A 25,626-nucleotide genomic window follows, 5' to 3' on the forward strand; every position below is an offset into this window, starting at 1 on the left:
TTAAGGTAATTGTATACACACAAAAGTGACATGCTTTGGAAACCATTGCAGGTATAGTTAGCATTTTTATTTGCAGTTTCCAATGATACCTGATAAAAATGGTAAGTCAGGCCTACTGTTGGTGTGCATGCACACTAACATCAGTAGAATGAATTGCAGTAAGACTAGTATTACATTTTTTGTGATAAGTATACCACAGTGACCGGACATGTTAAAACACTTAAACATTATGTCATGAACAATGACCTGATGGATGCAGCCTGGGCAAGAAGGGTGACCTAGACATCTTAGTCTATGTGCATATTGTATTATATCAGACATTCTCTGGTGTGCCCAACATACAAAACCTGGTACAGACCAAGTTCTGTACACTATTACACTAGCAATATCATTTCTACTGTTACAGAAACATGTGGATCAAATATGTATACGAAACTGACATCACAAAGGACGCCACAAGAATTATAACAAAATAACATATGTGTACAGCCTCCATTCTTGACGATGAACTACACGCACACACCAGACCACACGTACTTCTAGTCTCTAAATGCAAATTTTTAAAACTCGGCATCAACACTCCTCTCGATCACCTTGGCAGATATTCCAAGTCTCTGCAGGAGGTTTCTGGTGCGGGTGTGGATCCCTCGCAGCCTGTCCTCAATGCCCTCCTCGGTGGGGTCCCAGCACGGCCACCCCTGCAGGTCCTCCAGCAACTTGGTGGCCTGCCGGTGTGCGCGGGGACTGAGCTCCTCCCTCCTGTTCAACACAACGCTGCCCACCAGGCCTGGGGAGGGCAGGGCAAAGAAAAACAATGAGCCATGTTATTATAGCCAATAGTTAGGGAACCAGTTTTTTTTATCTGCCATGTATGTGTTGGCACAAGCACAAACTGTTTCTGCTGGAATATTAGATGCATACAAATCAAAACACCAAAGAAGACTCAACTGAAACTCCAATTCCATTCCTAATTTTGCAAACAAACTTTATACTCAAACGAAGGTGCAATTTCAAAGTCTGAGGAAGACCAGCAAAAAGACACCCTTACCTTCTATTATGCCCAGCTCACGCAGCAGATGACAGGCTTGCTGCCACCCCAGCGTGAAGCCCTGCTGGTGATGCTTCTTGTCCCCTTCCTGCAGACCCTCAGCCTCGCCACTCTTGTATTCTTGCTGTTCCAGGGCATACACAGCATCAAACAGGTCCTCACCCTCCTCCCCTGAAAATAAAAATCTAATTAGTACTCCTTGTATGGCCAGGGAGCCTGCCAGACCCTCAAAGTTTGGAAAAAGTGGCTCTGAAGGATAAACTTTTGTATCTTATATTTTTTTGTAATCTGTATCACCCCAGGAGCATGGGGGGGGGGTAAGATACTAATAAAGATCCCATTGAAATACCCATAAAATGAAGCACAGGTGTTCAAGTAAGAAACACTATCGGCAGCACAGTAGTGTCATAGCGTCAAGGTACTAATTTCACAACTTGGATGCAATATATACCTCTTCCTTAACTCCTTAGGGATAAATAAAATATACACGAATGCGATGATAGCTGTATTAATCCCTTGACTGCGGATTTCCTACCAGAAGACATCCACAAGCTACAGGAATGGAAAAAAAAGTGGCTGCAATAATTCAATGTAGAATGTAGTCATGCACCTTGGGAGGGGATATCCAGCATACCAATACCACATGGGAAACACTCCACCATCCACCACAGGGGCAGAGAAAGACCTGGGACTATATATGTTATCAGGCTACAAGTGAAAGCCTAATCCGTGCCAATCGCAGCGGATTGGTTTAATACATTTCCTATAAAAACTCATTTAATATATTTTACAGAATTTCAAGGGAAGGGGAGTTAAACTAAAGAATGAGAAGTTAAATCAAAGGAAGAGAAGTTAAACAGGATAGCCACTCACCCATCCTCCTCCTTCCTGTGCTGTGTCTTAGGGGGCACAGCAGGTTCTAAGCGGACAGGCCATGGCTCTAGACCCCTGAAGGTGCAGGTTACTGGAGACTATTCGCGATATGATATGCCTCTGGTAGGGAATGGGTCCTGCTGCTGGGCTGGCCAAATTCCTGCAGGAAGGACGACGTGTGTTTCAGGTGATTGAGGAGACTAAGTAATCTATTAATTACTGCACAAAGAGTCAGCGAACTGTGAGGAGAGATAAATACAAGAGGTCCTCAGATTACGACGGAGATACGTTCCTAATGATGTCATAGCCTGATTTTCTATGTAAGTCGGAACACGCCTAAATAAGCACTCTTCATTTTCACTTCCTTCCCCCATTTCACTTTTTAACCCAGTAGCTGCGGGGATCATGTTTCTTAACCCTTTCCTTGCGCGCGGTGCAGAAGCGACTATCCCCTCAGGCAGAGTCGGGAGCCCAATGGGGGGTTCTTTTAACCTCTGTATCTCAAAAACTATTCATCACAGCTAAAAACCAAAAACGCCATTAGAAAGAGGAGGTCCAGATCTATTGGAGTCAGATATGTATGCCTCTCTTGCGAACATACATGCTCGTTCAGGGAGTGTTGAATGTTAACACTTACGTCAGTGCGTGCAGGATGATCAGCCATATTGAGGGAACTGCGGACATTACTCCTTCAGATTCTGGCAAGGGAGCATTGCCAACTGTAATATTTACAACTATTTGGTCAAAGAATCAGTCAGGTGAAGCTATGCAAAAATGCTGCTATATTGGGCAAGAACATCCACCAGTTACTCGTCCATAGATTTGCCACGCTGGGCTGATATGATTTTCCACCAAATTTAGTGAAGAACCCACTCAACTGGCAATCCTGTGTTGTGAGAATTAGTGTAGTAACACTCTCCTACACGGGAGATTCGAGTACGGGTGGAGTTCGCAGCGAGCGTTAGCACCACCAGCAAATGCGCCTGACGCTCGCTGCGAGCGTTTAGCAATGAAAGGGTTAAAGGCCCCTCTAAGCAAATTTGTGAGAAAAAATCATCACTCACGCAAACCATTTTATTATATGTATCAATGCATTTGTGATCTGTTTATGTATCCTCTATTTTGGGGGGCTCATGTCAAGGCAAGAATTTTGCCCGTTGCTGGTACTCGGTAAAGCCACAAATTTGGACCGTCGCTGGTACTCAGTAAAGCCACAAATTTGGACCGTCGCTGCTACCAGGTTAAGGCCTCAAACAACCTTTTCGCCTTCGCCTGAATCATCCTAAGGCTCAGTGAAATACGCCACTGATTCCATTCCTCCAGCCAAAGCACTAATAATCTTTGCATCTCAATCCCGAAACCACTATGCTGCTTGGTAATCACGGTGGAGTGCAATGGAGCCGATCCTTTCACATGTTCAAGAATGCAATCTTTGTCTTTAATAATTGTGGCCACAGTTGAATGGCTCAGGCCTAGCGCGCAGCCAATGTTTGTAGGTGTTTCACCCTTTTCGGAGCGTTTTCACTTCCATAGTGATGGCTTTCCTTTTCTTACAAGCACTGCCATCAGAAGAGTCACCTTTACACCTGGGAGGCATGGTTAAGGACACAAAGTTGCAGAAAATAGCAAACACAACCCAAACGGCATACGAGTGGAATGTAAACACTTCATCAGCCTCAGTGCAATGCTTGGTGACGACATATTCTTCCGTCACACTCAACAAACTAGTTCCTGCGCAAAGTTTACAACACAAACATCGAAAGTCGAAACAAGAATTATTTAATCATTTATGGGGACTGCATCATAACCACATAATGTCATAGGTCAAGACTGTCGTAACCGACGATTGCCTGTAATATAATGCCATTGACAAGCAAGGTGTGTGAATGAGCATAAGTATGTTTCCTGCCACCTGTTTTAACATAGCAATAGGTTTTGGTCATTCAGTGCATATAAAGGTGTAAATAAACAAGATAACAGACTAAACACAACAGAAATACAAGACAGGAAATGAAAGGATAAGATCCACAAACCACCTGACAAACTCTTCATGATATTTGTCCAGAATTACACCCAACTCAGTCTGACAGTTAATCATTTTTCTCTGATAGATGGTTTAGATCACAGTAATTAATGCCAAGTTGTGAGAGATTGTGCAGCAGGGCACAGGTTGAAGGTGGCTTTTTCCGTCTTCTGGAAATGGGTGATGTAATTATAGATGTTGAGCATTCCCTCCAATATGCTCTATTTTGGTGAAGGTGAGGCAAGGGAGGCCGTGCTACATCAGAACCACCCCTCAATCCACTCAGAGAATAAAATCTCTGATCCAGCACAGCTTCACCTTCAGTGGCTCCAGATTCTTTAATTGCATCCCAGACAAAATGAGGAACATAAGAAAAGTGTCTCCTGATATCTTCAAGAAAAATTTGCATGTATGGTTGGCTGCAATACCAGACCAACCGCCAACACCATGATACCCAAGCTCCAACTCCAACAGACTGAACCCCTTCAACACGAGGACGCATATGCTGCGTCCTTGCGTGCCCCATACCCTATCCGAGGAGGCGCATACTGCGTCCTGGCTTGCTTTAGCCAATATACGAGTTATATTATCTAATACTGAAGATAGAAAAGTTACAGGAAAAAGAAATAAAAGATGAGTATAACCGTGAAATGGCAGAGGCCTTAAATGAAAAATGAGAAAGTGTAAAAGATAATACAAATATTGAAAAAGTTTTTGGAACATTTAAAGAAATAATGGTAACTACAACAAAAAAAGTGTTAGGGATGAAAGTGGTGAGAGATGGAAAAAGGAAAGGAAATTCATGGTGGATAGAAGAGATAAGGAGGATAGTAAAAGAGGTATAAGTCTCCTGAGTATACCTGGAAAGGTATATGGAAAAGTCATAATAGAGAGGGTGCAAAGACTTACAGAAGAGAAAATCAGTGAAGAACAAGGAGGCTTCAGGAAGGGAAGGGGATGTGTGGATCAGATGTTTGCCTTCAGGATGGTAGTAGAAAAAATATTAGCAAAAGGAAAGAAACTATACGCTGCCTTCATGGATTTGGAAAAAGCTTATGACAGAGTCGATTGGATTGCATTGTGGGATGTTTTAAAGATTTATGGTGTGGGAGGAAAACCGCTTAATGCAATAAAGTCTTTCTATGAGGATGCATCTGCATGCGTCAAAATTACTGGAGAAACAAGTGAACATTTTGAGATAAAAGTGGGCTTAAGACAAGGGTGCGTCATGTCACCATGGTTATTCAATATTTATATGGATGGTGTTATTAGAGAAATTAAGGGCAAAGTTGGAGAAGTTGGAGTAAGACTGTTCGATGAGGGAAGGAAGTGGGTACTGAATTTGATACGGTTTGCTGATGACATGGTGCTCATTGCAGAAAATGAAAGTGACCAACAAAATTTGGTCAGTGGCCAACCCCTGGTGGGAGCTCCTAGGAGCAGGCGTCGATGAAATGATGATGATTATCTCTATATTTATGCTTACATCTCAAAATTATCAATTAATTTATGTTTCTTTATGCACACCATTTAATTCTGAATGTTTTCATATATAATACATAATGATTATGTTGAGTTTGTGGCTGAACACTTCCTATATTCAATAGTGACATTTGAAATTTGGCATGCGCGCCGATCCCAGATACGGCACGGGGCGCTGTTTTGGCCTGGCCAGAGTGAGTTTCTGTATGTGCACCATTTAATTCTGCATGTTTTCATATATAATACATGATGATTATGTTGAGTTTATTTCTGAAAACTTTTTATATTCATTAGCGACATTTGAAATTTGGCGCGGCGGCGATCCCGGATGCGGCGTGGGGCGCTGTTTTGGCCTGGCCGTACTGAAGGGGTTAATCAATGGCTGGAGCAAGGAAGAAAAGGAGCTGCCTGGTTACAGTGGAGCCCCAGCTCAGCTGGTTAAATAACCGAAGGATGCGTGTTATGCACCTATACAGGTGCCCTGCGCATCATTAATCCAGATCCAGAACTAAGTGTAACTAATAAGTGTACAGGCACCTCAGGGTACAAGGAAGTGCCATCTGACCGGCAGCCTAATACATAACTGTACAGCTCTTTGGGAACACACTGTAGAGCAGCGATTCCCAAAGTGTGGTGCGCGCACCCCTGGGTGTGTGTGAGCTGATCACAAGGGGTGCGTAAGGAAAAAAATAATGTAATGGTGGATTTTTTGTCTCATTAAAATTTCAAACACATCATTAATTGCCATTGTTTTAAAACAAATGTATGCTGTAGCTATGCTTCAGTGGAGTTGTGTTCTTTGTTTTAAACTTACCCAGACTCTGAGCACACTCATCCCCCCCCCCAGGTACATTTTCGTTCAGTTTTGATAGCCATCGCTCTGACACTCATACTTTGCGAGCACAAATTTCATAAAAAATGGACAAAATTTCAGAAAATCAACGGGACCTTAGAACTGCTCTAATCTTGGCGGAGGTGCGTGGACTCGGTCACAGCCTGGGAGGTGCTGCGTCCACGGCCTGAAAAGTGTGGGAGCCGCTGCTCTAGAGAAAGAACCAGCCAACTCTACTGGCCTGTATGCTGCCTAGTCTTCTTCTTTTGAGCTGTAACGCTTTGTATCGCTTCTCCTCCTCCTCTCGGTCCTCTCTTCTTCTTATTCACACACTTTCCTTTTCAATAGTAGCAAGTATAGTGCCAGGTCTCGATGGGCCTGTAGATATTCACGGTGCCCTCTTCACGGCCCACCTCCTCCTCCTCCTCACCGCCCCAACTGTACTTATTACACGCCCTCCCAGGACCCTCACAGCCTCCAACACCTGTCACTCACCTATAACCGATAACTGAGGTGCTTTTAGTGGGTAATGGCGGAGATGAGAGCTGCCAGAGGAAGATGCTGTAATGCTGATGGGTCAAAAGAAGAAGAAGCAGATGAAAAGATGCTGTCAGTCTTTATAACGGCACCTAATTTATGCTACTCTTCCCTTATTTTTTACTCCTCTTACTTTAAATTAACTTCTCTTCCCTTAATTTTATCTTTTCTTCTCCTGATTTTGACTCCTCTTCCCTCAATTTAGAACATAAGGAGTCTGCAGGAGGCCGGGGTCTTCCCTTAATTTTAACTTCTCTTTCCTCAATTTTAACTTTTATTCTCCTGATTTTGACTTTTCTTCCCTCAATTCATCTCTACTTCCTTCAATTTTAACTTCCCTCAATTTCAACTTTTCTTCTCTTGATTTTGACTTTTCTTCCCTCAGTTCATCTCTACTTCTCTTAATGTAGCTTCACTTCCCTTAATTTTAACTTTTCTTCTCCTGATTTTGACTTTTCTTCCCTCAATTCATCTCTACTTCCTTCAATTTTAACTTCTCTTCCCTCAATTTCAACTTTTCTTCTCTTGATTTTGACTTCTCTTCCCTCAGTTCATCTCCCTTAATGTAGCTTCACTTCCCTTAATTTTAACTTTTCTTCTCCTGATTTTGACTTTTCTTCCCTCTATTCATCTCTACTTCCCTTAATGTAGCTGCTCTTCGCTTAATTCTAACTTCATTTAATTTTAACTGTTCTTCCCTCAATTTGACTGTTCTTCCCTCTGCGGTCTTTAGTGACTGGTTGATAAGGACACCTTGGAAGCACAAACAAGAACTTTAGGAACCAAGAACCAGAACTAGAATGTAGAATCAAGAACTCCTGGAGCCAAGAACCAAGAACTGGAATGAAGAACCAAGAACTGAAATAAAGAACCAAGAACTGGAATGAAGAACCAAGAACTCCTGGAGCCAAGAACCAAGAACTGAAATGAAGAACCAAGAACTGAAATAAAGAACCAAGAACTGAAATGAAGAACCAAGAACTGAAATAAAGAACCAAGAACTGAAATAAAGAACCAAGAACTGGAATGAAGAACCAAGAACTCCTGGAGCCAAGAACCAAGAACTGAAATGAAGAACCAAGAACTCCTGGAACCAAAAGAGGAAGGAAAGAGGAATAAGAGAATTAAAGAAAGAGAAATGAAGGGAGGAAGAAAAGGAATGAGGAGAAAGGAGATGAATGAAAAGGTAAAACAAGAGGAGAAGGGGGAGGAGGGAAAGAGGAATTTGAGGAAGGAAAAACATGAGAAGGAAAGAAGGGAGATAAAACAAGGAAAGAAAGTCAAGTGGGTTACACATTATTAAGAATTCTGAATATATTGTCATGTGATGTGATATCTTAGCATGAAGCATTACTTGTTCTGTCATTATTATGGGAAATTTGTGGTAAAATGAGCAGTGTTAGAATTAGTGAATATTGGCGTTGATATTTAGCAAGTGAGCATTTCTGTGTTATTTTAGTGTTTCATTATTAGTCATATTAGTAGCCAAGTATGGTACATTTCCAGTATTAAGTCACTGATATTTAAAACACTAATTCACTATTGATCATTACAAAAATCATTATTACTTCTTACATCACTCATATACACAAATTTTATTCCATTATTAACATATTATCAGTGTGCAATATGGTGTATCACTCCATTGGTGCTACCATTTTTTTCTCTTTATACTAATTTATGCAGGATAACTAAGATATCAAATTGCTATATGCATATTGTGCAAAATACTGAGGCTCTGAAGAACGCCACTTGCTGCTGGAGTGCTCGCCGTGACAGAGAAGCATTGTTTATCGGTCACTGCTACACTTGGCCATCGACTGTTCAGGAGATTGAATTGCTAGAAATGGCTCTGTGCCCCTTGTGACTGGTTGACAAGGACACCACAGCAGCACATGTTTTGGGTTGATGATCTACTATTACAGTATTTACAACATTCAACATCTTTTTAACCCCTTGACTACAGATTTCCTACCAGAAGACCTCACAAAGCAACAGGAATGGAACAAAAAGTGGCTGCTACAATACAGTGAAGAAAAATGTAAAGTCCTGCACCTAGGCAGGAGATATCCAGCATACCAATACCACATGGGAAACACTCCACTATCCACCACAGAGGCAGAGAAAGACCTGGGACTATATGTTACCAGGCTACTAGTGAAGGCAAAACCCGTGCCAATTGCAGCAGACAGGTTAAAGTATGAAGTGATGCTCATTCTAGTCTGTCCACCTCTGCTTATATCTCTCCTCATCCTCCTCACTGATGTTACTGACCTCACTGTCTTAAGATGGAAAGAGCAGAGAAAAATGGCAGTAACAACATAATGGTGCTCAAGGAATGCAGTAAGTACAGAACCAAGTTTTCGTCTCTTAAATTTTATTACGAGAGAATTATTTGAACATGGTTAGGCATTTCATGCCTGCTTAAACTATTCTTAACCTGTGCTGAGGTAACAATGACAATGCCTTCAGGTACAGCTGCCAAGGTAATAACAATGGTAGAGGCAGATGGGGGGTAACAGTAGTAGTAGTAGTAGTAGTAGTAATAGAGGAACTATTAAAAGAGTTTAGGAATGACCCTTAGCTAGGTAACCATGACCATGTATCTCTGTCAAGGTTACAAAGAGCGCTGCTTCTCATCAAGGAGCTGCCATGAGCCGGTACAGGTTGAGAATCCTTTTTTCGAAATTCCAAAATCCGAAAGTTTTTTGAGACCGAGGTCGCAGGTTTTGGGCGGCTTTTGGGATGGGATTGCGCGGGAACACAGTCCAGGACCTAGCAACCCTGATGTGCTGCTATGTGTTAATTTGTAGTCAAAAGTCGCCACAGTAACATCTTCGCTCGTTACTCATTGTGATTACCGTGTGTTGTATGCTCTGTGGTGTAAAAATATTGCTGAAAATGTCAAAAGGGCCTCCTGATAGATAAAATATTCCAAAATCAGCAAAAATCTGAAATCTGCAACATTTTTGGATAAGGGATTCTTAACTTGTATTAAAATTAAGCTTTCCGTCACAAGCCAAGCACCATACCTACAGAACCACCTGACCCTTAAGTAGTAAAAGCAGTAGTAATTGCTGCATAGTCTCTTTCATTAGGGAATAGCATGCGGCCATCCTCACACTTAACCTGGTAGCAGCGATGGGCCATATTTGTGGCTTTACCGTGTACCAGCGATGGGCCAAATTTTTGCCATGATATAAACCCCCCAAAAATAGATGATGCATAAAGTGATCACAAATGCGTTGATATTTATTATGAAATGATTTGCACGAGTGATGATTTTTTCTCATTTTTCTCGCTTAGAGGGGCCTTTAAGAATCATGATCCCTGAAGCTACTGGGTTAAAAATTGACCTTCACACAAGTATATTCTGTAAAAAAAATTGTATATACGAAAAATAAATCACTGTGACCCAGATTACTTAAGATAATAGTTTTAAAAATACCTAGTCATTAGGGAAAAAAAAAAAAAAAAAAAAAAAAAAAAGATAAAACTAAACTGGAATGGCGTACACATAATACTTGAGATTCCTAGCACGATAATAATGTGTGTGTGTGTGGGTGTATTCTTACTTATTTGTAGTTTTTTTTTGGCATGGAATGGGCAAAAATATATGTGTGCAAATGTGTGTGTGTGTGTGCACGTGTGTGTGTGCGTTACCTCACATATACACGTACACCCTCCCTGATGAGTTGCATCCGGCCAGGGCGTGCTGCTGGGGGTGGAAGGCCAGGATGCTGTTGACGGAGCCCAGGGCTTCAAAGGCCAGCTCGTGCTTCAGGCTGCCGTCGCGCCCCCACACCTCAACCTGGGGGGGAAGTGGGGGGTAGGGAAGGTTAGCTTACACAGAAAAAGAATGAACACCTACACTATATATTGCTGTCATAACCTCTCTCACACAGATTGATAGATAGATAGATACTTTATTGAACACAAACAAAGATATTGATTAATGGTCCTCACATGCATTTACAAACTATTAATGTCTGGTGCGATATCACAAGGGATGCAGCTGCTAACAAAAAGAAAATATCCGGGAAACAGCATATTAAACAACTTAAGCAATGAATAGATGTAACAAAGAAACCTAAATTAAACACACTAACTAATAAACAATGTCCATAAAGCACACACACACACACACACACACACACAAAAAAAAAAAAAAAAAAAAAAAAGATTGAAGTGACCTGGTCGTGACAGAGGGGAGGAGGAGGGGGCCGAGAGGACACAGTAGGAAGCTGAAAAAGGGATAAAAAGAAGTACAGTTTCCCAGACAGAAATGAAGATGAGTGGAATTGTCTAAGGAGATCATGGAGGTGAGGAATGTTGTTACCGCTGATCAGAACGCCACTTACGTGAGTCATCCTCAGGACCTTATGTAAGCATTCGCTACATTAACCCTATGGCCTATGCGATAAGACCGGTGAACGCGTAAACATCAACCAATGGCCTCTAACCCGACACTCTCTCACTCTCTCTGTCTCTCTGATCAGCAGTAACAAATCTCCAGCAAATGAAAGAGAGCTTGGACAACTAACTATACACAAGGAGACAGGAGGACTATCCCAGCTTATCTCAGGCCCTGGAAAACACAAATAGGTAAAAACATACACACACACACACACACATATATACTCACCCTGCGTGGCCACATCATGGAGCCCACACACACTAGGTCGTCGCTTGAGGGCACAAAACGAGCCTTGAAGGTGGTCAGCCAGCGTCCCGTGTGGTTGTTGTGCTTGATCTTCCTCTCCACTGTGCAGGGAAGGGAAGGAATGGAGGAGGAAGATTAGAAGTGGTGGAAGGGAGGAGTTGATCTTCCCCTCCACTGTGCAGGGAGGGGAAGGAATGGAGGAGGAAGATTAGAAGTGGTGGACGGGAGGAGTTGATCTTCCTCTCCACTGTGCAGGGAGGGGAAGGAATGCAGGAGGAAGATTAGAAGTGGTGGACGGGAGGAGTTGATCTTCCTCTCCACTGTGCAGGGAGGGGAAGGAATGCAGGAGGAAGATTACAAGTGGTGGACGGGAGGAGTTGATCTTCCTCTCCACTGTGCAGAGAAGGGAAGGAATGCAGGAAGAAGATTACAAGTGGTGGACGGGAGGAGTTGATCTTCCTCTCCACTGTGCAGGGAGGGGAAGGAAGGGAGGAGGCAACTAAGAAGACACAGTGAGAAATTGAGAAAGGGGACTTGTTTGAAAGACATAAATAAGTTCAGTCTTCTTTACAGGAGTGTGGATACATGGAACAGACATAGCAAAGACACTGTTGCAGAGGGCAGAGTCCGTAAAATAAAGGAAAAGCTGGACAAATAAAGACTGGGAGACAGGAGTGACCAAACTTAAGCTCGGCCCTGTATACTACAAATAAACACCTTCGAGGGCCGTCCCGTCACAGGTAATGAAGCGCAGGTAATCGTCATGCGAGGTGGACACCAGAACTTCACCTGCAGGGAGGGAGGGAGACAAGGTGAGCTCAGGACACATGGGGGAAGCCAGGACTGAGCAATGAGATATAAGATGAAAACTAAGAATATTTTAGTAATGTGAAGATTATTAATTATATTTAGTCATATTTAATTAGTTACTTTATATATATGTGTGTGTGTGTGTGTGTGTGTGTGTGTGTGTGTGTGTGTAAATAAATGATAAGCAAGAATTATTTTGTTACAGTAGTAAGTCTCTCTCTCTCTCTCTCTCTCTCTCTCTCTCTCTCTCTCTCTCTCTCTCTCTCTCTCTCTCTCTCTCACCCGAAGAGGAGAACTCCAGGCCAGTAACATTTCGTCCGTGCACCACAGAATCAATGGGCTTGTTTTTCTTGTGACTGCGGACATCCCAGAGACACACCAGCCTGTTGAGGGAGACAGTTAAGGGGGGATTACCTCACATTTCCCAGTGGACAGTTCTATTACCTGGCCAAGAAGGAGGAGGAGGGAAGGGGAGATGGAGGGAGAGGGGAGGGGAAGGGGAAAGGAGGGAGGGAGGATGAGGAGGAGGGAAGTGGGGGAAGAGGAGAAGGAGGGAGGGGGAAGGGGAGGAGGATGAGGAGGAGGAGAGAAGGGGGAAGAGAAGGAGGGAGAGGGAAGGGGAAAAGGAGGGGAGGAGGAGGAGGAGGAGGAGGAGGAGGAGAGAAGGAGGGACGGTGGAAGAGGGGGAAGGGGAGAAGGAGGGAAGGGAAGAGGAAAAGGAGGAGGAGGAGGAGGAAGAGGAGGAGGAGGAGGAGGAGGAGGAGGAGAAGGGGGAGGAAAAGGAGGGGAGGGGAGGGTCTTCAATTACCTCCCTTTCACCCGGCACTCACCCGTCACTGCCGCCGGTTGCATAGTAGTGTGTGTGGTGAGGGTGCGCAGTGACCACCTTCACATTCTTCCAGTCATGCACCAAGAGTTCTTTAGCCAGTCTGCCATCACACCTTGCATCAACCTGTTGGGAGAGGGAGTGTGAGGAGAGGAAAAGGAGGAGGAGGAGGAGGAGGAGGAGGAGGGATACATAGGAAGAACAGACACCAGAAGACCAGAGGAAAAGGAATACATAGGAATACATAGGAAGAACAGACACCAGAAGACCAGAGGAGGAGGAATACATAGGAAGAACAGACACCAGAAGACCAGAGGAGGAGGAATACATAGGAAGAACAGACACCAGAAGACCAGAGGAGGAGGAATACATAGGAAGAACAGACACCAGAAGACCAGAGGAGGAGGAATACATAGGAAGAACAGACACCAGAAGACCAGAGGAGGAGGAATACATAGGAATACATAGGAAGAACAGACACCAGAAGACTAGAGGAGGAGGAATACATAGGAATACACAGGAATACATAGGAAGAACAGACACCAGAAGACCAGTGGAGTAGGAGGAGAAGGAATACATAGGAATACATAGGAAGAACAGACACAAATAGCTCCACACAGGCCTATTAACCCCTCCCCAGCACACACCATGGATGAAGTGGACTGGAATGGACTAAGGATGGATTAAGTGGACTGGAATGGACTAAGGATGGATGAAGTGGACTGGAATGGACTAAGGATGGATGAAGTGGACTGGAATGGACTAAGGATGGATTAAGTGGACTGGAATGGACAAAGGATGAATTAAGTGGACTGGGATGGACTAAGGGAAGATGCTATGATGGCAAAAAGTGTCTAACAGTTTGAGGAAAGACTGGACAAGCATGGATATGGAGATGGGCCCTGAATATTACAACTAAAGTCTGTTCATTTGAGTCTGACCCAAGCTGACAACATAAACCTAAGCGTGTTCGTAAGCACAGTGCAGATTAGCAGAAAGTGCTGCGTCAGATAAACACAAACAGAGGTTAAAGAAAACTTGGAAGCCATAGCAATAGCCAATCAGCACTCAGCTTGCAAACACGCTTAAGGTTATGTTGTCAGCTTGGGTCGGACTTAAGTGAACAAATTACAGGTAATTATAACTAGATAAGTATACACACACAACTAACAGACAGATAAATAGATAGTCAGGCAAACACACACAGTCACAGAGAGGCAGAAATACACACCCAAAGAAACACAGAGATGGATAGATAGATAGACAAACAGACAGACAAGCCAACACAAACACAGACATAGAGAGAAGGCGAAGCTATGAATCAAGACACATGAAAGACACAGACATACACAGACAGACAGAAATATAAATAGATAGACAGACAAACAACTAGATAAACACACACACACACACCTGCATGACTCTGCCCAGACTAGCGGCCAGCAGGAAGGTGTGGGCATCCTGCTGTGCGTGCCAACAAAGAAAACTATTCCGCTGGTCGTCGTCAAGTCCGTACAGCTGCAGGGGAAGGACAAACACTTGTAAACTGACCACAGAATAGGTGAAAAAAATGTTAATATGTCATACTGTTTGTTTTCTTGCTTCTTCTTAATTTCTCTTCCCTCGCGTTTGCCAACACAGTAATCTTTTCCCCTTTCCCATCGCAACCTCCCTTGATCTCACCTCCTTGACCTGGGCAGCATGGAGGTCAGTCTGCCGCAGGGACCCGTCGTAGCTGGTGGTGTGTACGAGGCAGGGGTCGCCAGGACTGACAGACATGCAGTTGATGGGACGTGCGTGTGGCTGGAAACAGTACGCCCCATTGCTTTCGTCCTCCCGCCCAACTTCCCATATACCTGAGGATGCAGAGTGAGGTCAGGTGAGACAATTGAGTGTAAGGAAGGGATTTGGGCAGGCCATATCAGGTGAAGCAGGATGGTCAAGAGTAAGGAATGGATTAGGTCAGGTTATGTCATGTGAGTAAGAGGTGGGGCAGGATAGTTAAGTGTAAGGAGTGGCTTTGGGTAGGTCATATCAGGTCATGTCAGGTGAATAAAAGAAATAATGAAAGTGAAATATGTTGCAGAGAAAGAGAGGGAGTGAGAGAGAGGATAAAGAAAGAGCAAAGAGAAAGGGGAAACAAAGAATGAAGAGAGAGAGAAAATAGAGAGAAAGAGAGATAGAAAGACAGATAAATAGAGTGTGAGAGAGAGGACAAAGAAAGAAGAGCAAAGAGAAAGAAAAGAGAAAGGAGAAAGAGAAAGAGAGAGAGAGAGAGAGAGAGAGAGAGAGAGAGAGAGAGAGAGAGAGAGAGAGAGAGAGAGAGAGAAAGAGAGAGAGAGAGAGAGAGAGAGAGAGAGAGAGAGAGAGAGAGAGAGAGAGAGAGAGAGAGAGAGAGAGAGAGAGAGAGAGAGAGAGAGAGAGAGAGAGAGAGAGAGAGAGAGAGAGAGAGAGAGAGAGAGAGAGAGAGAGAGAGAGAGAGAGAGAGAGAGAGAGAGAGAGAGAGAGAGAGAGAGAGAGAGAGAGAGAGAGAGGACAAAGAAAGAGAGAGCAAAGAGAAAGGAAAAAAAGAGAAAGAGACAGAAAGACAGACAAACCCCCCCTCCCCCGCTGCCCAAGCAGAGTAAGTCAACCAGCCCTCAACCACTCACCCAGGCCGCCCCACTTCCCGCCCACCATCACCACCATCTTCTCCACGGTCGGGTGGAAGCAGGCGGAGAAGATGCGGTCAGGAACAACCTTCACCACGCGCTCCTCCACCAAGCTCAACTGCTTCAGCCTGTTCACCACTCTGTTTGGGCGGAGAACAACCGACTGACTGTTATGGAAGGAGAATGACTGACTGACTGACTGGCAAGGTTACAATAAAACAACTGACTGGAAGGTTAACTGGCTAACTGACTGACTGACGCGGTACAAATGACACCGACTGATTAACTACCTGACTGACTGACTGGAAGATTAACTGGCTAACTGACTGACTGATGCGATACAAATGACACCGACTGATTAACTACCTGACTGACTGGCAAGGTTACAATAAAACAATTGACTGGAAGATTAACTGGCTAACTGACTGACTGACGCGATACAAATGACACCGACTGATTAACTACCTGACTGACTGGCAAGGTTACAATAAAACAACTGACTGGAAGATTAACTGGCTAACTGACTGACTGACACAATACAAATGACACCGACTGATCAACTTCCTGACTGACTGACTGGCAAGGTTACAATAAAACAACTGACTGGAAGATTAACTGGTTAACTGACTGACTGACGCGGTACAAATGACACCGACTGATTAACTACCTGACTGACTGACTGGCTAACAAACTGAGTGGGAGCTTGCTTGGGGGGAGTGATGGGAGTGGAGGTGATGAGTGAAGCGACACGCCCCCAGGTGTATGCTCCCTATAGGTTAGTTAGTTAGTGTGTTGAGGGCATTACTCTAGTTTTAGCCTTGGTCGACCTCATCTACCTTAATTAAAAGAATCACTCACTCGTCTGTGGAGCCGCCCCAAACCTCAACCATGCCCGAGGAGGAGGAGGAGGACACAGTGGCCAGGTCTTGCAGCATGGCCTCACACTCCTCTCTGTTTGATGCCTTGTAGAAGTCCATCAGTGGGGCGGGACCTGAGGGGGAAGGGGCAGGATGAAGTGGGTCGGATAGAGCAGTTATTTTTTCTCTTTATTCATTTATGTGTGTTGGATTGGATTGGGTATTATTTCATCTACTTAACTTACCGTATTTTATTTACTTTTATATATATATATTTTTTTATGTGTGTGTGTGTGTGTGTGTGTGCGTGCGTACCTGGCTGGGGGCGGGAGTGGTCGTCAACAGGTGAGGCGGCTCTCTTTTCAGCGCGTGCCACCTGCTCATCACTGGGCAGGGTCAGGTTGAGGCCGTCTGGGGTGAGCTGCTGCTGACGTAAGCTACGGCGGATCACCACACTGGAAGGAGACAAGCAAGGGGTGATGAAGACACTGGAGGACACTAACTCACTGCCGCCAAATATTTACATCCTCCATTCATACAAATTTAAAGGGGGGCATACGCTATGGGTGAGGATGGTATCAGAGCCCATACTTACGGCTCCTGGCTCTTTTGCTCCCTCACGATCCCCCTGTAGACGGCTTTCTTCTTCCGCGCCTCGGCCACGCTGGCGTTGAGTTCCTCCTTCACCTTCAGGATGCCGAGGCTCGCCATCAGTCTGTTCCGCTCTGCTATCCTCTCTTGGATCTTCCGTTCAAACTCCGAGAGGATAACGGGAGGCATGGAGGTGTTCTGGAAGGGAGGGAGGGAGAGAGTGTGAAGGATGGGTTAGTAGATAAAGCATACTGACATATATTGATAGTTAGTAAGTTTGTCAGTAAGGAGAAGGGAGTGAGGCATTTAGTAGTGAGTTTGTCAGTAAGGAGAGGTGGAGCCAGGCAGTTAGTAGTGAGTTTGTCAGTAGGGAGAGGTGGAGCCAGGCAGTAAGTAGTTTGTCAGTAGGGATAGGTGGAGCCAGGCAGTTAGTAGTAAGCTTGTCAGTAGGGAGAGGTGGAGCCGGGCAGTTAGTAGTAAAGTGACACTGACACTTGCACAACTTTGTGGCACGCATTGCCACGAACTGTGTCGTGGCAATGCGTGCCATTTTGGTGGCACGCAGCGGGAGGCTCCCGCACTGTTCCCGCACTGTTCACGACGACTTCACACACTGTTCACGCATAGGTTACGAATGCGCGCCCAATAGTGCCCACATTGACACGAACTGGCACGACGTATTTACGCATAGTTTACGCACTGTTCGCGCAAAGTTTACGCACTTCCCGCATTGGCCCGACGAGTTTGCGCTATTCGGAGGCCTTCGTGGCGATTTGGGCACGCCATATAAAAAGGGGGCCTCCCCACCCCTGGCGTCATTTTTGGATTGCCTGTGGAAGAGACAACATGCTGAATTCCAGAGACAGCGTCGTAGCAGAGAAGAGAAGATGCCTATACCTGGCGGCTGCTCTAGCCATTGTTGAAGAGCAGCAGAAAAGGGTGCAAGAGGCAGAAGATGAAGAAAAGGCAACCCCACCTCGAAGAAGGACACCAAGGAAAGTGTGGGTCAGGAAATGGTTGGCCAGAAGACAGGAGTTTGGACAGTATGACACGCTACTGACTGAACTCCACAAGGAAGATCCAAGGGGCTACAAGAATTACCTCAGAATCACACCTGACCTGTTCCAAGAGATGGTTGAGAAGTTAACCCCTCGCCTCCAGAAACAGTCCACCTTCATGAGGGAACCGCTTCCAGTTGGACTCAAGCTGGCTGCCACCCTCCGCTTCCTAGCCACTGGAAATTCCTATCCAAGTCTGCAGTTCAGCTTCAGGGTTGAAGCAAGTACAATCTGCAAGTTTATACCCAAGGTGTGTCAAGCCATCATCGTGGTCTACAAGGACGAAGTGCTCCGCTGCCCCAAAACTGAAAAGATGTGGAAGGAAGTTGCTGCCAAGTTCAGCTCCAGATGGAACTACCACAACTGTCTGGGAGCTGTAGACGGCAAGCACATCGCCATGAAAAAGCCACCCAATGCTGGTTCAAAATACCATAACTACAAGGGCTTCCACAGCATTGTACTGATGGCAGTGGCAGATGCTGGCTACAAGTTCCTGTATGTGGATGTTGGGGCAGAGGGTGGTGCATCGGATGGAGGAACATGGAGTAACTGCTCCCTGCATGATGCTGTAGAAGACCACAGAGCTGGAGTGCCTCAACCAGAACCGCTCCCTAATGATGATAAGCCAGTGCCCTATCACTTGTGGGGATGACGCCTGCACTCGAACCTGGATGATGAAACCATTCTCCCACCGATCACAGGTCCATCGAGAACGCATATACAGCTACAGATTGTCTCGTGCCCGTCGTGTTGTGGAGAATGCCTTTGGAATCTTGTCTCACAGGTTCCGTTGCTTCTTGACAACAATGCAGCAGCACCCGACAACATCAACCTGATCACCATGTGCGCCTGTGTCCTACACAACCTCCTCCTCATCAGATACCCACATGCAATTCCAGAAGTGGACCGCGAAGATCCGGACACATATGATCTGATCCCTGGTAGATGGAGACTCGACCAGCAGCTGCTGGGGCTGATGCCTCTACCAGGCCACCATTCAGCGAGGGAGGCGAAGGATCAGCGAGACTACCTGTCACATTACTACATGTCCCCTGCTGGTGCCGTCCCTTGGCAAGAAAGAATGGTATCCCCATGAGCTGCATCTATATTTGTACCACTATTGAAATAAAATCTTTCTCGTTTATTTTTCTTTTCTTTTCCTTTTTGGTGTCTCTTTTATTTGTGGCTAACTTTATTTTAATGTGAAAATGAAAACAAGTGTTTTAAAGTAGTCAACTTTATTAACATGAAAACAACAAACAACATTTTCAAAGTGTCTCACTCAGTGTCCTTGCTGATGCTGGGACCGCTGCCTGGGGATACACGGTGGACTTTCGGGGTGTTAAGGTCCTTGGAGGTGAAGGGGGTTGAGGGTGAACTCCTCTCTAGGATGCTGCCTACCGACCCTGGGGTCAGGCCCGGGAAGCTGGGTGATGTCACAGGTGTCTTTAAGATGACTGACGGCGACACTAAAGGGGTTGGTGATGGCGACTGGACAAGAGTCGCTGACGGGGCAGGTGGCATCCGTGGTTCCCACTCAGTGGTCCGTGTCCAGGACGACTGGCCTGAAGACTGGGAGGCCAGTGGTGGCTGGGGCGGCAACAAGGGTTGAGGTGCTGGCTGACTTGCTGGAGGTTGCTGCTGCTGCTGCTGCTGTGGCGGTGCCTGCCAGGTGGCCGGTTGAGGGGGGTGCCAGAACTGCTGCTGCTGAAGGGGCTGCCAGGGTTGCTGCTGCTGTGGGCCTTGCCAGATCATGGGTGGTTGTTGCTGTGATTGCTGGAAGAGCGGACGCCGCTGCCTGTAACGGTGGACCAGGTTGAGGCAGTCAATCTGGAACTCGTGCCAGGATTCCTCCGGGATGCCCTGCATGTGCCCTTCCAGCAGGCACACGAAATCATGGACGATCTTCTGGTGGCCGGTGTAGGAGTGGCTGGCGCCCTGGGAGTCTGCTTTGGAGAGGATCTGAAACATACAGACATTGGCACCAGTTAGTACAGCATTTGATTGCATCATATTGCACATGTCATGTCAAGAGAAATGGAACAAACTGGAATACAATCTACAACTAGTGACATTGGGATTCTCACCTGCCTGACAGCTTCACTGAGGTCAATGTGGGTGACCCCGATGTGGTGGTAGTGACGTGGTTGTGGTGGCTGTCTCTGTTGTTGGGGCCTGGACCGCTTCCCTTGCCCTTGCCTGTTGTAGTAAATGCCTGGCTCTGGGACCCTGTAGACTGGACATCATTATCCTCATCGTCGCTGCTCGTCACTGTGGCTGACCTGGGACAGCAAACTGCTCACTGGGGACTGTCTTTCCCTGAACGATGTGCTGTGTTAAGAAACTCCAAGTCTCCATGATCTCCGTCACGGGCACTCCTCTCAGGCTGGCTTGCCCCACTCTTCTTCTCCTTCTTCAAGATCTTCCCACCCTGGTGCGCATGTTCTCGTAGTGCTTCTTGCATTGGGGACCAGTGGCAGGGGGATTCAGCTGCTCTCCGACTCGGTTCCACAGGCTGTTCTTGGTCGCCACGTTAAGCCACTCCTTTTGCTTCTTGTCATACAGCTGGGGGTATTCCTTGATGAGGTCAGCCAACCCCCTCTCCCCCTCATCTGTCCAGCGGTACTCAGGGATTTCCTTCTTGGATACCCGGACCCGCTTCTTCTGCTGCCGGGTAGCCTCTTCCTCACTGGATGGCTGTCTCTGGGTGTCAAGTGTATCCTGCTGTGTCTCAGGGATGCCATCGACACTTGATATGGATGACTGGAGGGACTTATCTCTCTCAGCGGTCTCTGGCTCTGGATCTGCTCCAATATTTTCTGGCCTGTCGGCTTGTGGCCTTCTCTGCTTTGCTCTTCCACCTATTTGTTTCGTCTTCGGCATGTTGTCTGCTTGCTGGCAAGTTGTGGAATGGCGAGAAGTGGCTATTATATACCCCCGCATTGACGCGAGCGACACTGTTGCGCAATAGTTGCGCAATAGTTGTGAACTACTCGCAAACTCGTCGTGAACTGCTCGTGCCAAGCGCAAACTGTTCGTGAAGTGCGTGAACTAGTCGTGAACTGTTCGTGCCATCAAGGCGTGAAGTACACGTGACCGTGTCAGGGGTAACGCACGACCATGCTGCGACGCGCACCAATGCGTAAACATGTCGCAAACTTGTCGTGAACAGTTCGTGAACAGTTCGTGAACAATGCGTGGCAGGTCATGCATGTCGTGGCATGGCGCGCACTGGTGCGCATCCTCCTGCATTGTCCCGCACTGTTCGCGACAAGTTCACGAACAGTTTGCGCATAGTTAACGAGCCCGTCACGAAAAATTTGTCGTGCCAAAATTTTAAACATTTCAAAATTTTCTTCCGACATGTGATGCAGTCACGACGAGTTTCCGAACACTTCACGCGAGTTTACGACTAGTTTGCGCATTGGCACGACCGAGTTCGTGCCAATGCGTGCCACAAAGTCGTGCAAGTGTCAGTGTGGCTTAAGTTTGTCAGTAGGAAGAGGTGGAGCCAGGCAGTTAGTAGTAAGTTTGTCAGTAGGGAGAGGTGGAGCCAGGCAGTAAGTAATTTGTCAGTAGGGAGAGATGGAGTCAAGCAGTAGGTAGTTTGTCAGTAGGGAGAGGTGGAGCCAGGTAGTTAGTTAGTTTGTCAGTAGGGAGAGGTGGAGCCAGGCAGTAAGTAGTAGGTCTGTCAGTAGGGAGAGATGGAGCCAAGCAGTAAGTAGTAAGTTTGAAGCAGTTAGTAGGTTCAGAAGAGCAGACAGCATTGATATGGCTCACAATTGCTTCTTCACTCCCCCTCAGAATATTACAGTATATGCTCAGGTATTTATGTCAATGTTCAATTCCAAAGCTACATCATGTTGGGATGCGGAATAATTTAATATATCATTTCTTACCTCATCATGGGCATTCTCTTCTTCCTCCTCCTTCACTTCCTTCTTTATCCTTTTTCCTTGCATATTCTTTCTTACAGATGGTCTCTCATGTGGGGAATATGTCTGCAAGATCAATAAAAGAGTAAAACAACAAAATACACACACACACATGGCCCGGTAGCTCAGTGGATAGAGCATCTGCCTCACAATCAGAAGGACCGGGGTTCGATTCCCCGGCTGGGTGAAGATAAGTTGGGTTTATCTTCTTTCATGTGTAGCCCCTGTTCACCTAGCAGTGAGTAGGTACGTGACTTAAGGCAAGGAGTTGTGACCTCGTCACGGTGTGTTGTATGTGAGTGGTCTCAGTCCTATCCAAAGATCGGCACTATGAGCTCTGTGCTCTTCCGTAGGGGAACAGCTGGCTGTCTCGAGTGAGACCCGCAGCAGACCAAGAGGCGAACTACACACACACTGCACTATGTGGCTCTGTACTGCTGTGGTTAGTGCACTTGATCTCAACTAGAAGGCCTTGGATTGGGTTCCCTGGCAGAGCAGAACAAGGTGTAGCTACAACTCCTCAGCCCGGCAAGATGACTCAGTGTATAAAACAAATCGGGACACTGTCCCTAGGCATGTATACAGTATATGTTAAAACAAAGATAGTGGGAGCTTGCCCTGATGAACAGAGGTAATTAATTGTGGTTACAAATTGGCAAAATGCTGAGATGCATATTTTTTCCAATAGTTTTTCATGACAGTAAACCACTGAGAAAATTAATCAAAAAATTACACATTTTCCATGTGTCTACACAGCCTCTTGGGTACAGTGAAGTGCTTGCTGAAGAAACAACACACTCGTAAAGGTTCCTTCTCCTTCCTTACCTCATCAGAGGACTCTTCTTTCTTCTCGACCTTCACTTTCTTCTTGATCTCCTTTACTCGCATTCTTTTCCTTGCAGGCGGACTTTCCGGCGAAGAAGACAACATCTGCATGGGGAAAACTCCAGTAGAGTACAAAAGAGAGATAAACATATGCATAGGTGTGACAGAAATTATTAACACACTGATATACTCTTATAAAAGCTAATCTCATGTAAAGGTGGACCTGCCCAAGGCTACAGATGGCCATACAGGGCTGTCGTTTACAAAACCTTACAAGCAGGATCACCGTCCGGGAACAAGATGAAGCAGGATGGCACACATTAACACCATACAGAGAACGAAGTGGAGGACAAGGGGGAAGGCACTGGGGCTAGTAATGGCTGAAGATGATTTGACACAGATTTTACTGGCCGAGGGGGTTGCAGTTACTCCTCAGTCAGACATGTCATAGCCTTGAAGAGCTTGACTGGCTTATACCAGAGATTCATGTGGCATATGTGAATCTGATTAGTAGAGAGGCTCACCCTTCTGTTCCGAGGCTGCAGGACCCTCCGTGAGCTGCGGCGTGTGGCCATCGCCGTCGGTGACATGGTGCTGACCTGCCAAGAAATATATTGTGTTAGATTAACTCAAGTTTAATAAAAAGGTCAGGGCTCCAACAAAACAACTCCTCCCCATCAAGATACCTCCCATTACCTAGTCTGGGGTTCACATTCCCTGAGGCCTGAGAAACAGATAGGTGAGAAGTATGTAGGTGTAACAATGAGACACACTGAGATACATTGGTGTGACAAGAAGTCTTTTTACCCTATAGAACAATGGGGTGCAGTTGGCAATCTGGGATCATTGAGGTAAAATAATGTTGGATGTTTCATTTGGGGTGACACTGAGGTTCACTGGGGCAAAATGGGACTTGACATTATTGTGTATACTGGGGTAACATTTGGGTAACACTTCTCCTCTGGTGCTGGCCACGGCGATGGTGCCGCCGCCACAGCCACAAAATAGCTCGCAGAGGGTTTAGAGTGGGGGAGCATATTTAAACTACTAAAACCGAACTTTACGACCCCCCCTTCTAACCAGGGGGGCACAGCCCCCCCTGGACCCCCCCCCCAAATGTATATGCGACTTATTTCTGCAAGGAGGTATTTCTTGCAACACCGGCTGTACAGCCGCCGCGCCCATTGCCAGAGCAAACCTGTTATTTTTATGCAAATACCACAAATTTTATTATGGAGCATGAATATAACCTAACCTAATCTTACGTAACCAAACAAAATCCTCTGCGAGCTATTTTGCGGCAGCGGCACCACCGTCGCCGTGGCCAGCACTAGAGGCGCTTTCGTAAACAATATCCCCTATTTTCAAGAGTAAAAAAAAAAGTCCTTGAATTGGATTTTGAAAGCGTTTCCATGACTGTTGAAGGTTTGTAGAAAAGATATATGAAGAGATAGTGATGTTTCATAAGGTAGGTAATGAGATACTGGCACGGTACTAAAATGAATCTTAACCGGGGGTGTAAGTATCCCTTCCCTTCCCTTCTCGCCCCCTGCCCTGCCCTGTTGTATCCCTCTCCCTCACTTTTCCTCTCTGGCCTTAAAAAACGTCCTAACAAGAGTCCTAAACGTTTAATGATGTGAGTGTAAGCATCCCTTCCCTTCTCGTCCCCTGCCCTGCCCTGCCCTGCTGTACCCCTCTCCCTCACCTCTCCTCTCTGGCCTTAAAAAACGTCCTAACAAGAGTCCCAAACGTTCGATAATGGGAGTGTAAGTATTCCTTCCCTTCGCTTCTCATCCCCTGCCTTGCCCTGCTGTATCTCTCTCTGCCCCTGCCCTGCCCTGCCCTGCTGTACCCCTCTCCTCTCTGGCCTTAAAAAACGTCCTAACAAGAGTCCCAAACGTTTGATAATGGGAGTGAGTATCCCTTCCTTTCCCTTCTCTGCCCCTGCCCTGTCCTGCTGTACCTGTACCCCTCTCCCTCACCTCTCGTCTCTGGCCATAAAAAAACGTTCTAACAAGAGCTCCAAACGTTTAATAATGGGAGTGTAAGTATCCCTTCCCTTCTCGTCCTCCTCTTCGTCACCTCCGTCCAACACCTTTCTCACCATGTCACTCACAGCTAACGAAGAGGAATGCCAAATGGTGCCGTGTGCTTGCTGTTCCTTCCTCCCTTGCTGTGTTTCAGGGTCTGGGTCAAGAGATATTTCTGATAATGGTGAGCCACGAGGTCCAGCGGGCGAGGATGAAGCAAGACGTGATGTAACACTTGTTGTTCGTGTCCCTTGGTCCTGGGCATGGCTGTCACCTCTGTCTGTCTCGTTATGCAAGGATTTGGTGCAGGGGAGGCATGTCATCATCTAGGAATGCTGGCAATATGACTAGACAGCTGTTTTTTGAGTTATGGATGAGTGTCTGCAGGAGAACTTCAGTGTGAGGCTTGCAGAAGGGCGTTGGGCATGGGCAGGGAGAGGCATGTCTTTTTACTTCATTTCCTTTCCTCTATTGCCACTTCCTATTTGTTTCGTTTATATGTTTATTAGAGAATTTATGTAAGTACTTCTTGTTCCCCTTGGAGTGGTTAGGGATGATGTTTTTCTCTCTGTTGCGTCGGGCTCT

At 45.9% G+C, this 25,626-nt stretch overlaps 2 protein-coding genes across 2 annotated transcripts; both read right to left on the bottom strand.

Moving 5' to 3' along the window:
• Positions 1–52: 52 nt before the first annotated feature.
• On the bottom strand, positions 53–6,878 carry LOC126996245 (uncharacterized). Its single transcript, XM_050856615.1, has 4 exons — positions 6,754–6,878; positions 1,922–2,081; positions 1,049–1,219; positions 53–787 (listed from the first exon to the last, which is right to left on the bottom strand). The coding sequence occupies exons 2-4, from the start codon at positions 1,923–1,925 to the stop codon at positions 561–563; spliced, it is 402 nt and encodes a 133-aa protein (XP_050712572.1). The 5' UTR covers positions 1,926–2,081; positions 6,754–6,878; the 3' UTR covers positions 53–560.
• A 2,277-nt stretch (positions 6,879–9,155) lies between these two features.
• On the bottom strand, positions 9,156–25,538 carry LOC126996305 (WD repeat-containing protein 76-like). The gene is made up of 15 exons (XM_050856682.1): positions 25,116–25,538; positions 23,536–23,610; positions 23,012–23,116; positions 22,151–22,252; positions 17,198–17,391; positions 16,918–17,057; positions 16,604–16,736; positions 15,746–15,885; positions 14,778–14,950; positions 14,496–14,612; positions 13,099–13,220; positions 12,551–12,651; positions 12,176–12,247; positions 11,441–11,559; positions 9,156–10,606 (listed from the first exon to the last, which is right to left on the bottom strand). Exons 1-15 carry the CDS (start codon positions 25,365–25,367, stop codon positions 10,460–10,462), a joined length of 1,992 nt encoding a protein of 663 aa, XP_050712639.1. The 5' UTR covers positions 25,368–25,538; the 3' UTR covers positions 9,156–10,459.
• Positions 25,539–25,626: the final 88 nt, after the last annotated feature.

Source organism: Eriocheir sinensis, chromosome 9, assembly GCF_024679095.1.
Source record: "Eriocheir sinensis breed Jianghai 21 chromosome 9, ASM2467909v1, whole genome shotgun sequence".
NCBI classification, from domain to species: Eukaryota; Metazoa; Arthropoda; class Malacostraca; order Decapoda; family Varunidae; genus Eriocheir; species Eriocheir sinensis.

What these genes read in the sequence shown, in the direction of transcription:
- LOC126996245 (XM_050856615.1), bottom strand. An exon ending in TGAGCTGGGCATAATAGAAG is followed by an intron (nt 788 to 1,048) that starts GTAAGGGTGTCT and finishes TGCCCTCCCCAG; the next exon opens with GCCTGGTGGGCAGCGTTGTG.
- LOC126996305 (XM_050856682.1), bottom strand. Translation starts at nt 25,367, where the DNA reads ATGATGACATGCCTCCCCTGCACCAAATCCTTGCATAACGAGACAGAC. An exon ending in CGTTAGCTGTGAGTGACATG is followed by an intron (nt 23,611 to 25,115) that starts GTGAGAAAGGTG and finishes ATTTCTTGGCAG; the next exon opens with GTCAGCACCATGTCACCGAC. An exon ending in ATGCTGCCCAGGTCAAGGAG is followed by an intron (nt 14,613 to 14,777) that starts GTGAGATCAAGG and finishes CTTCCCCTGCAG; the next exon opens with CTGTACGGACTTGACGACGA.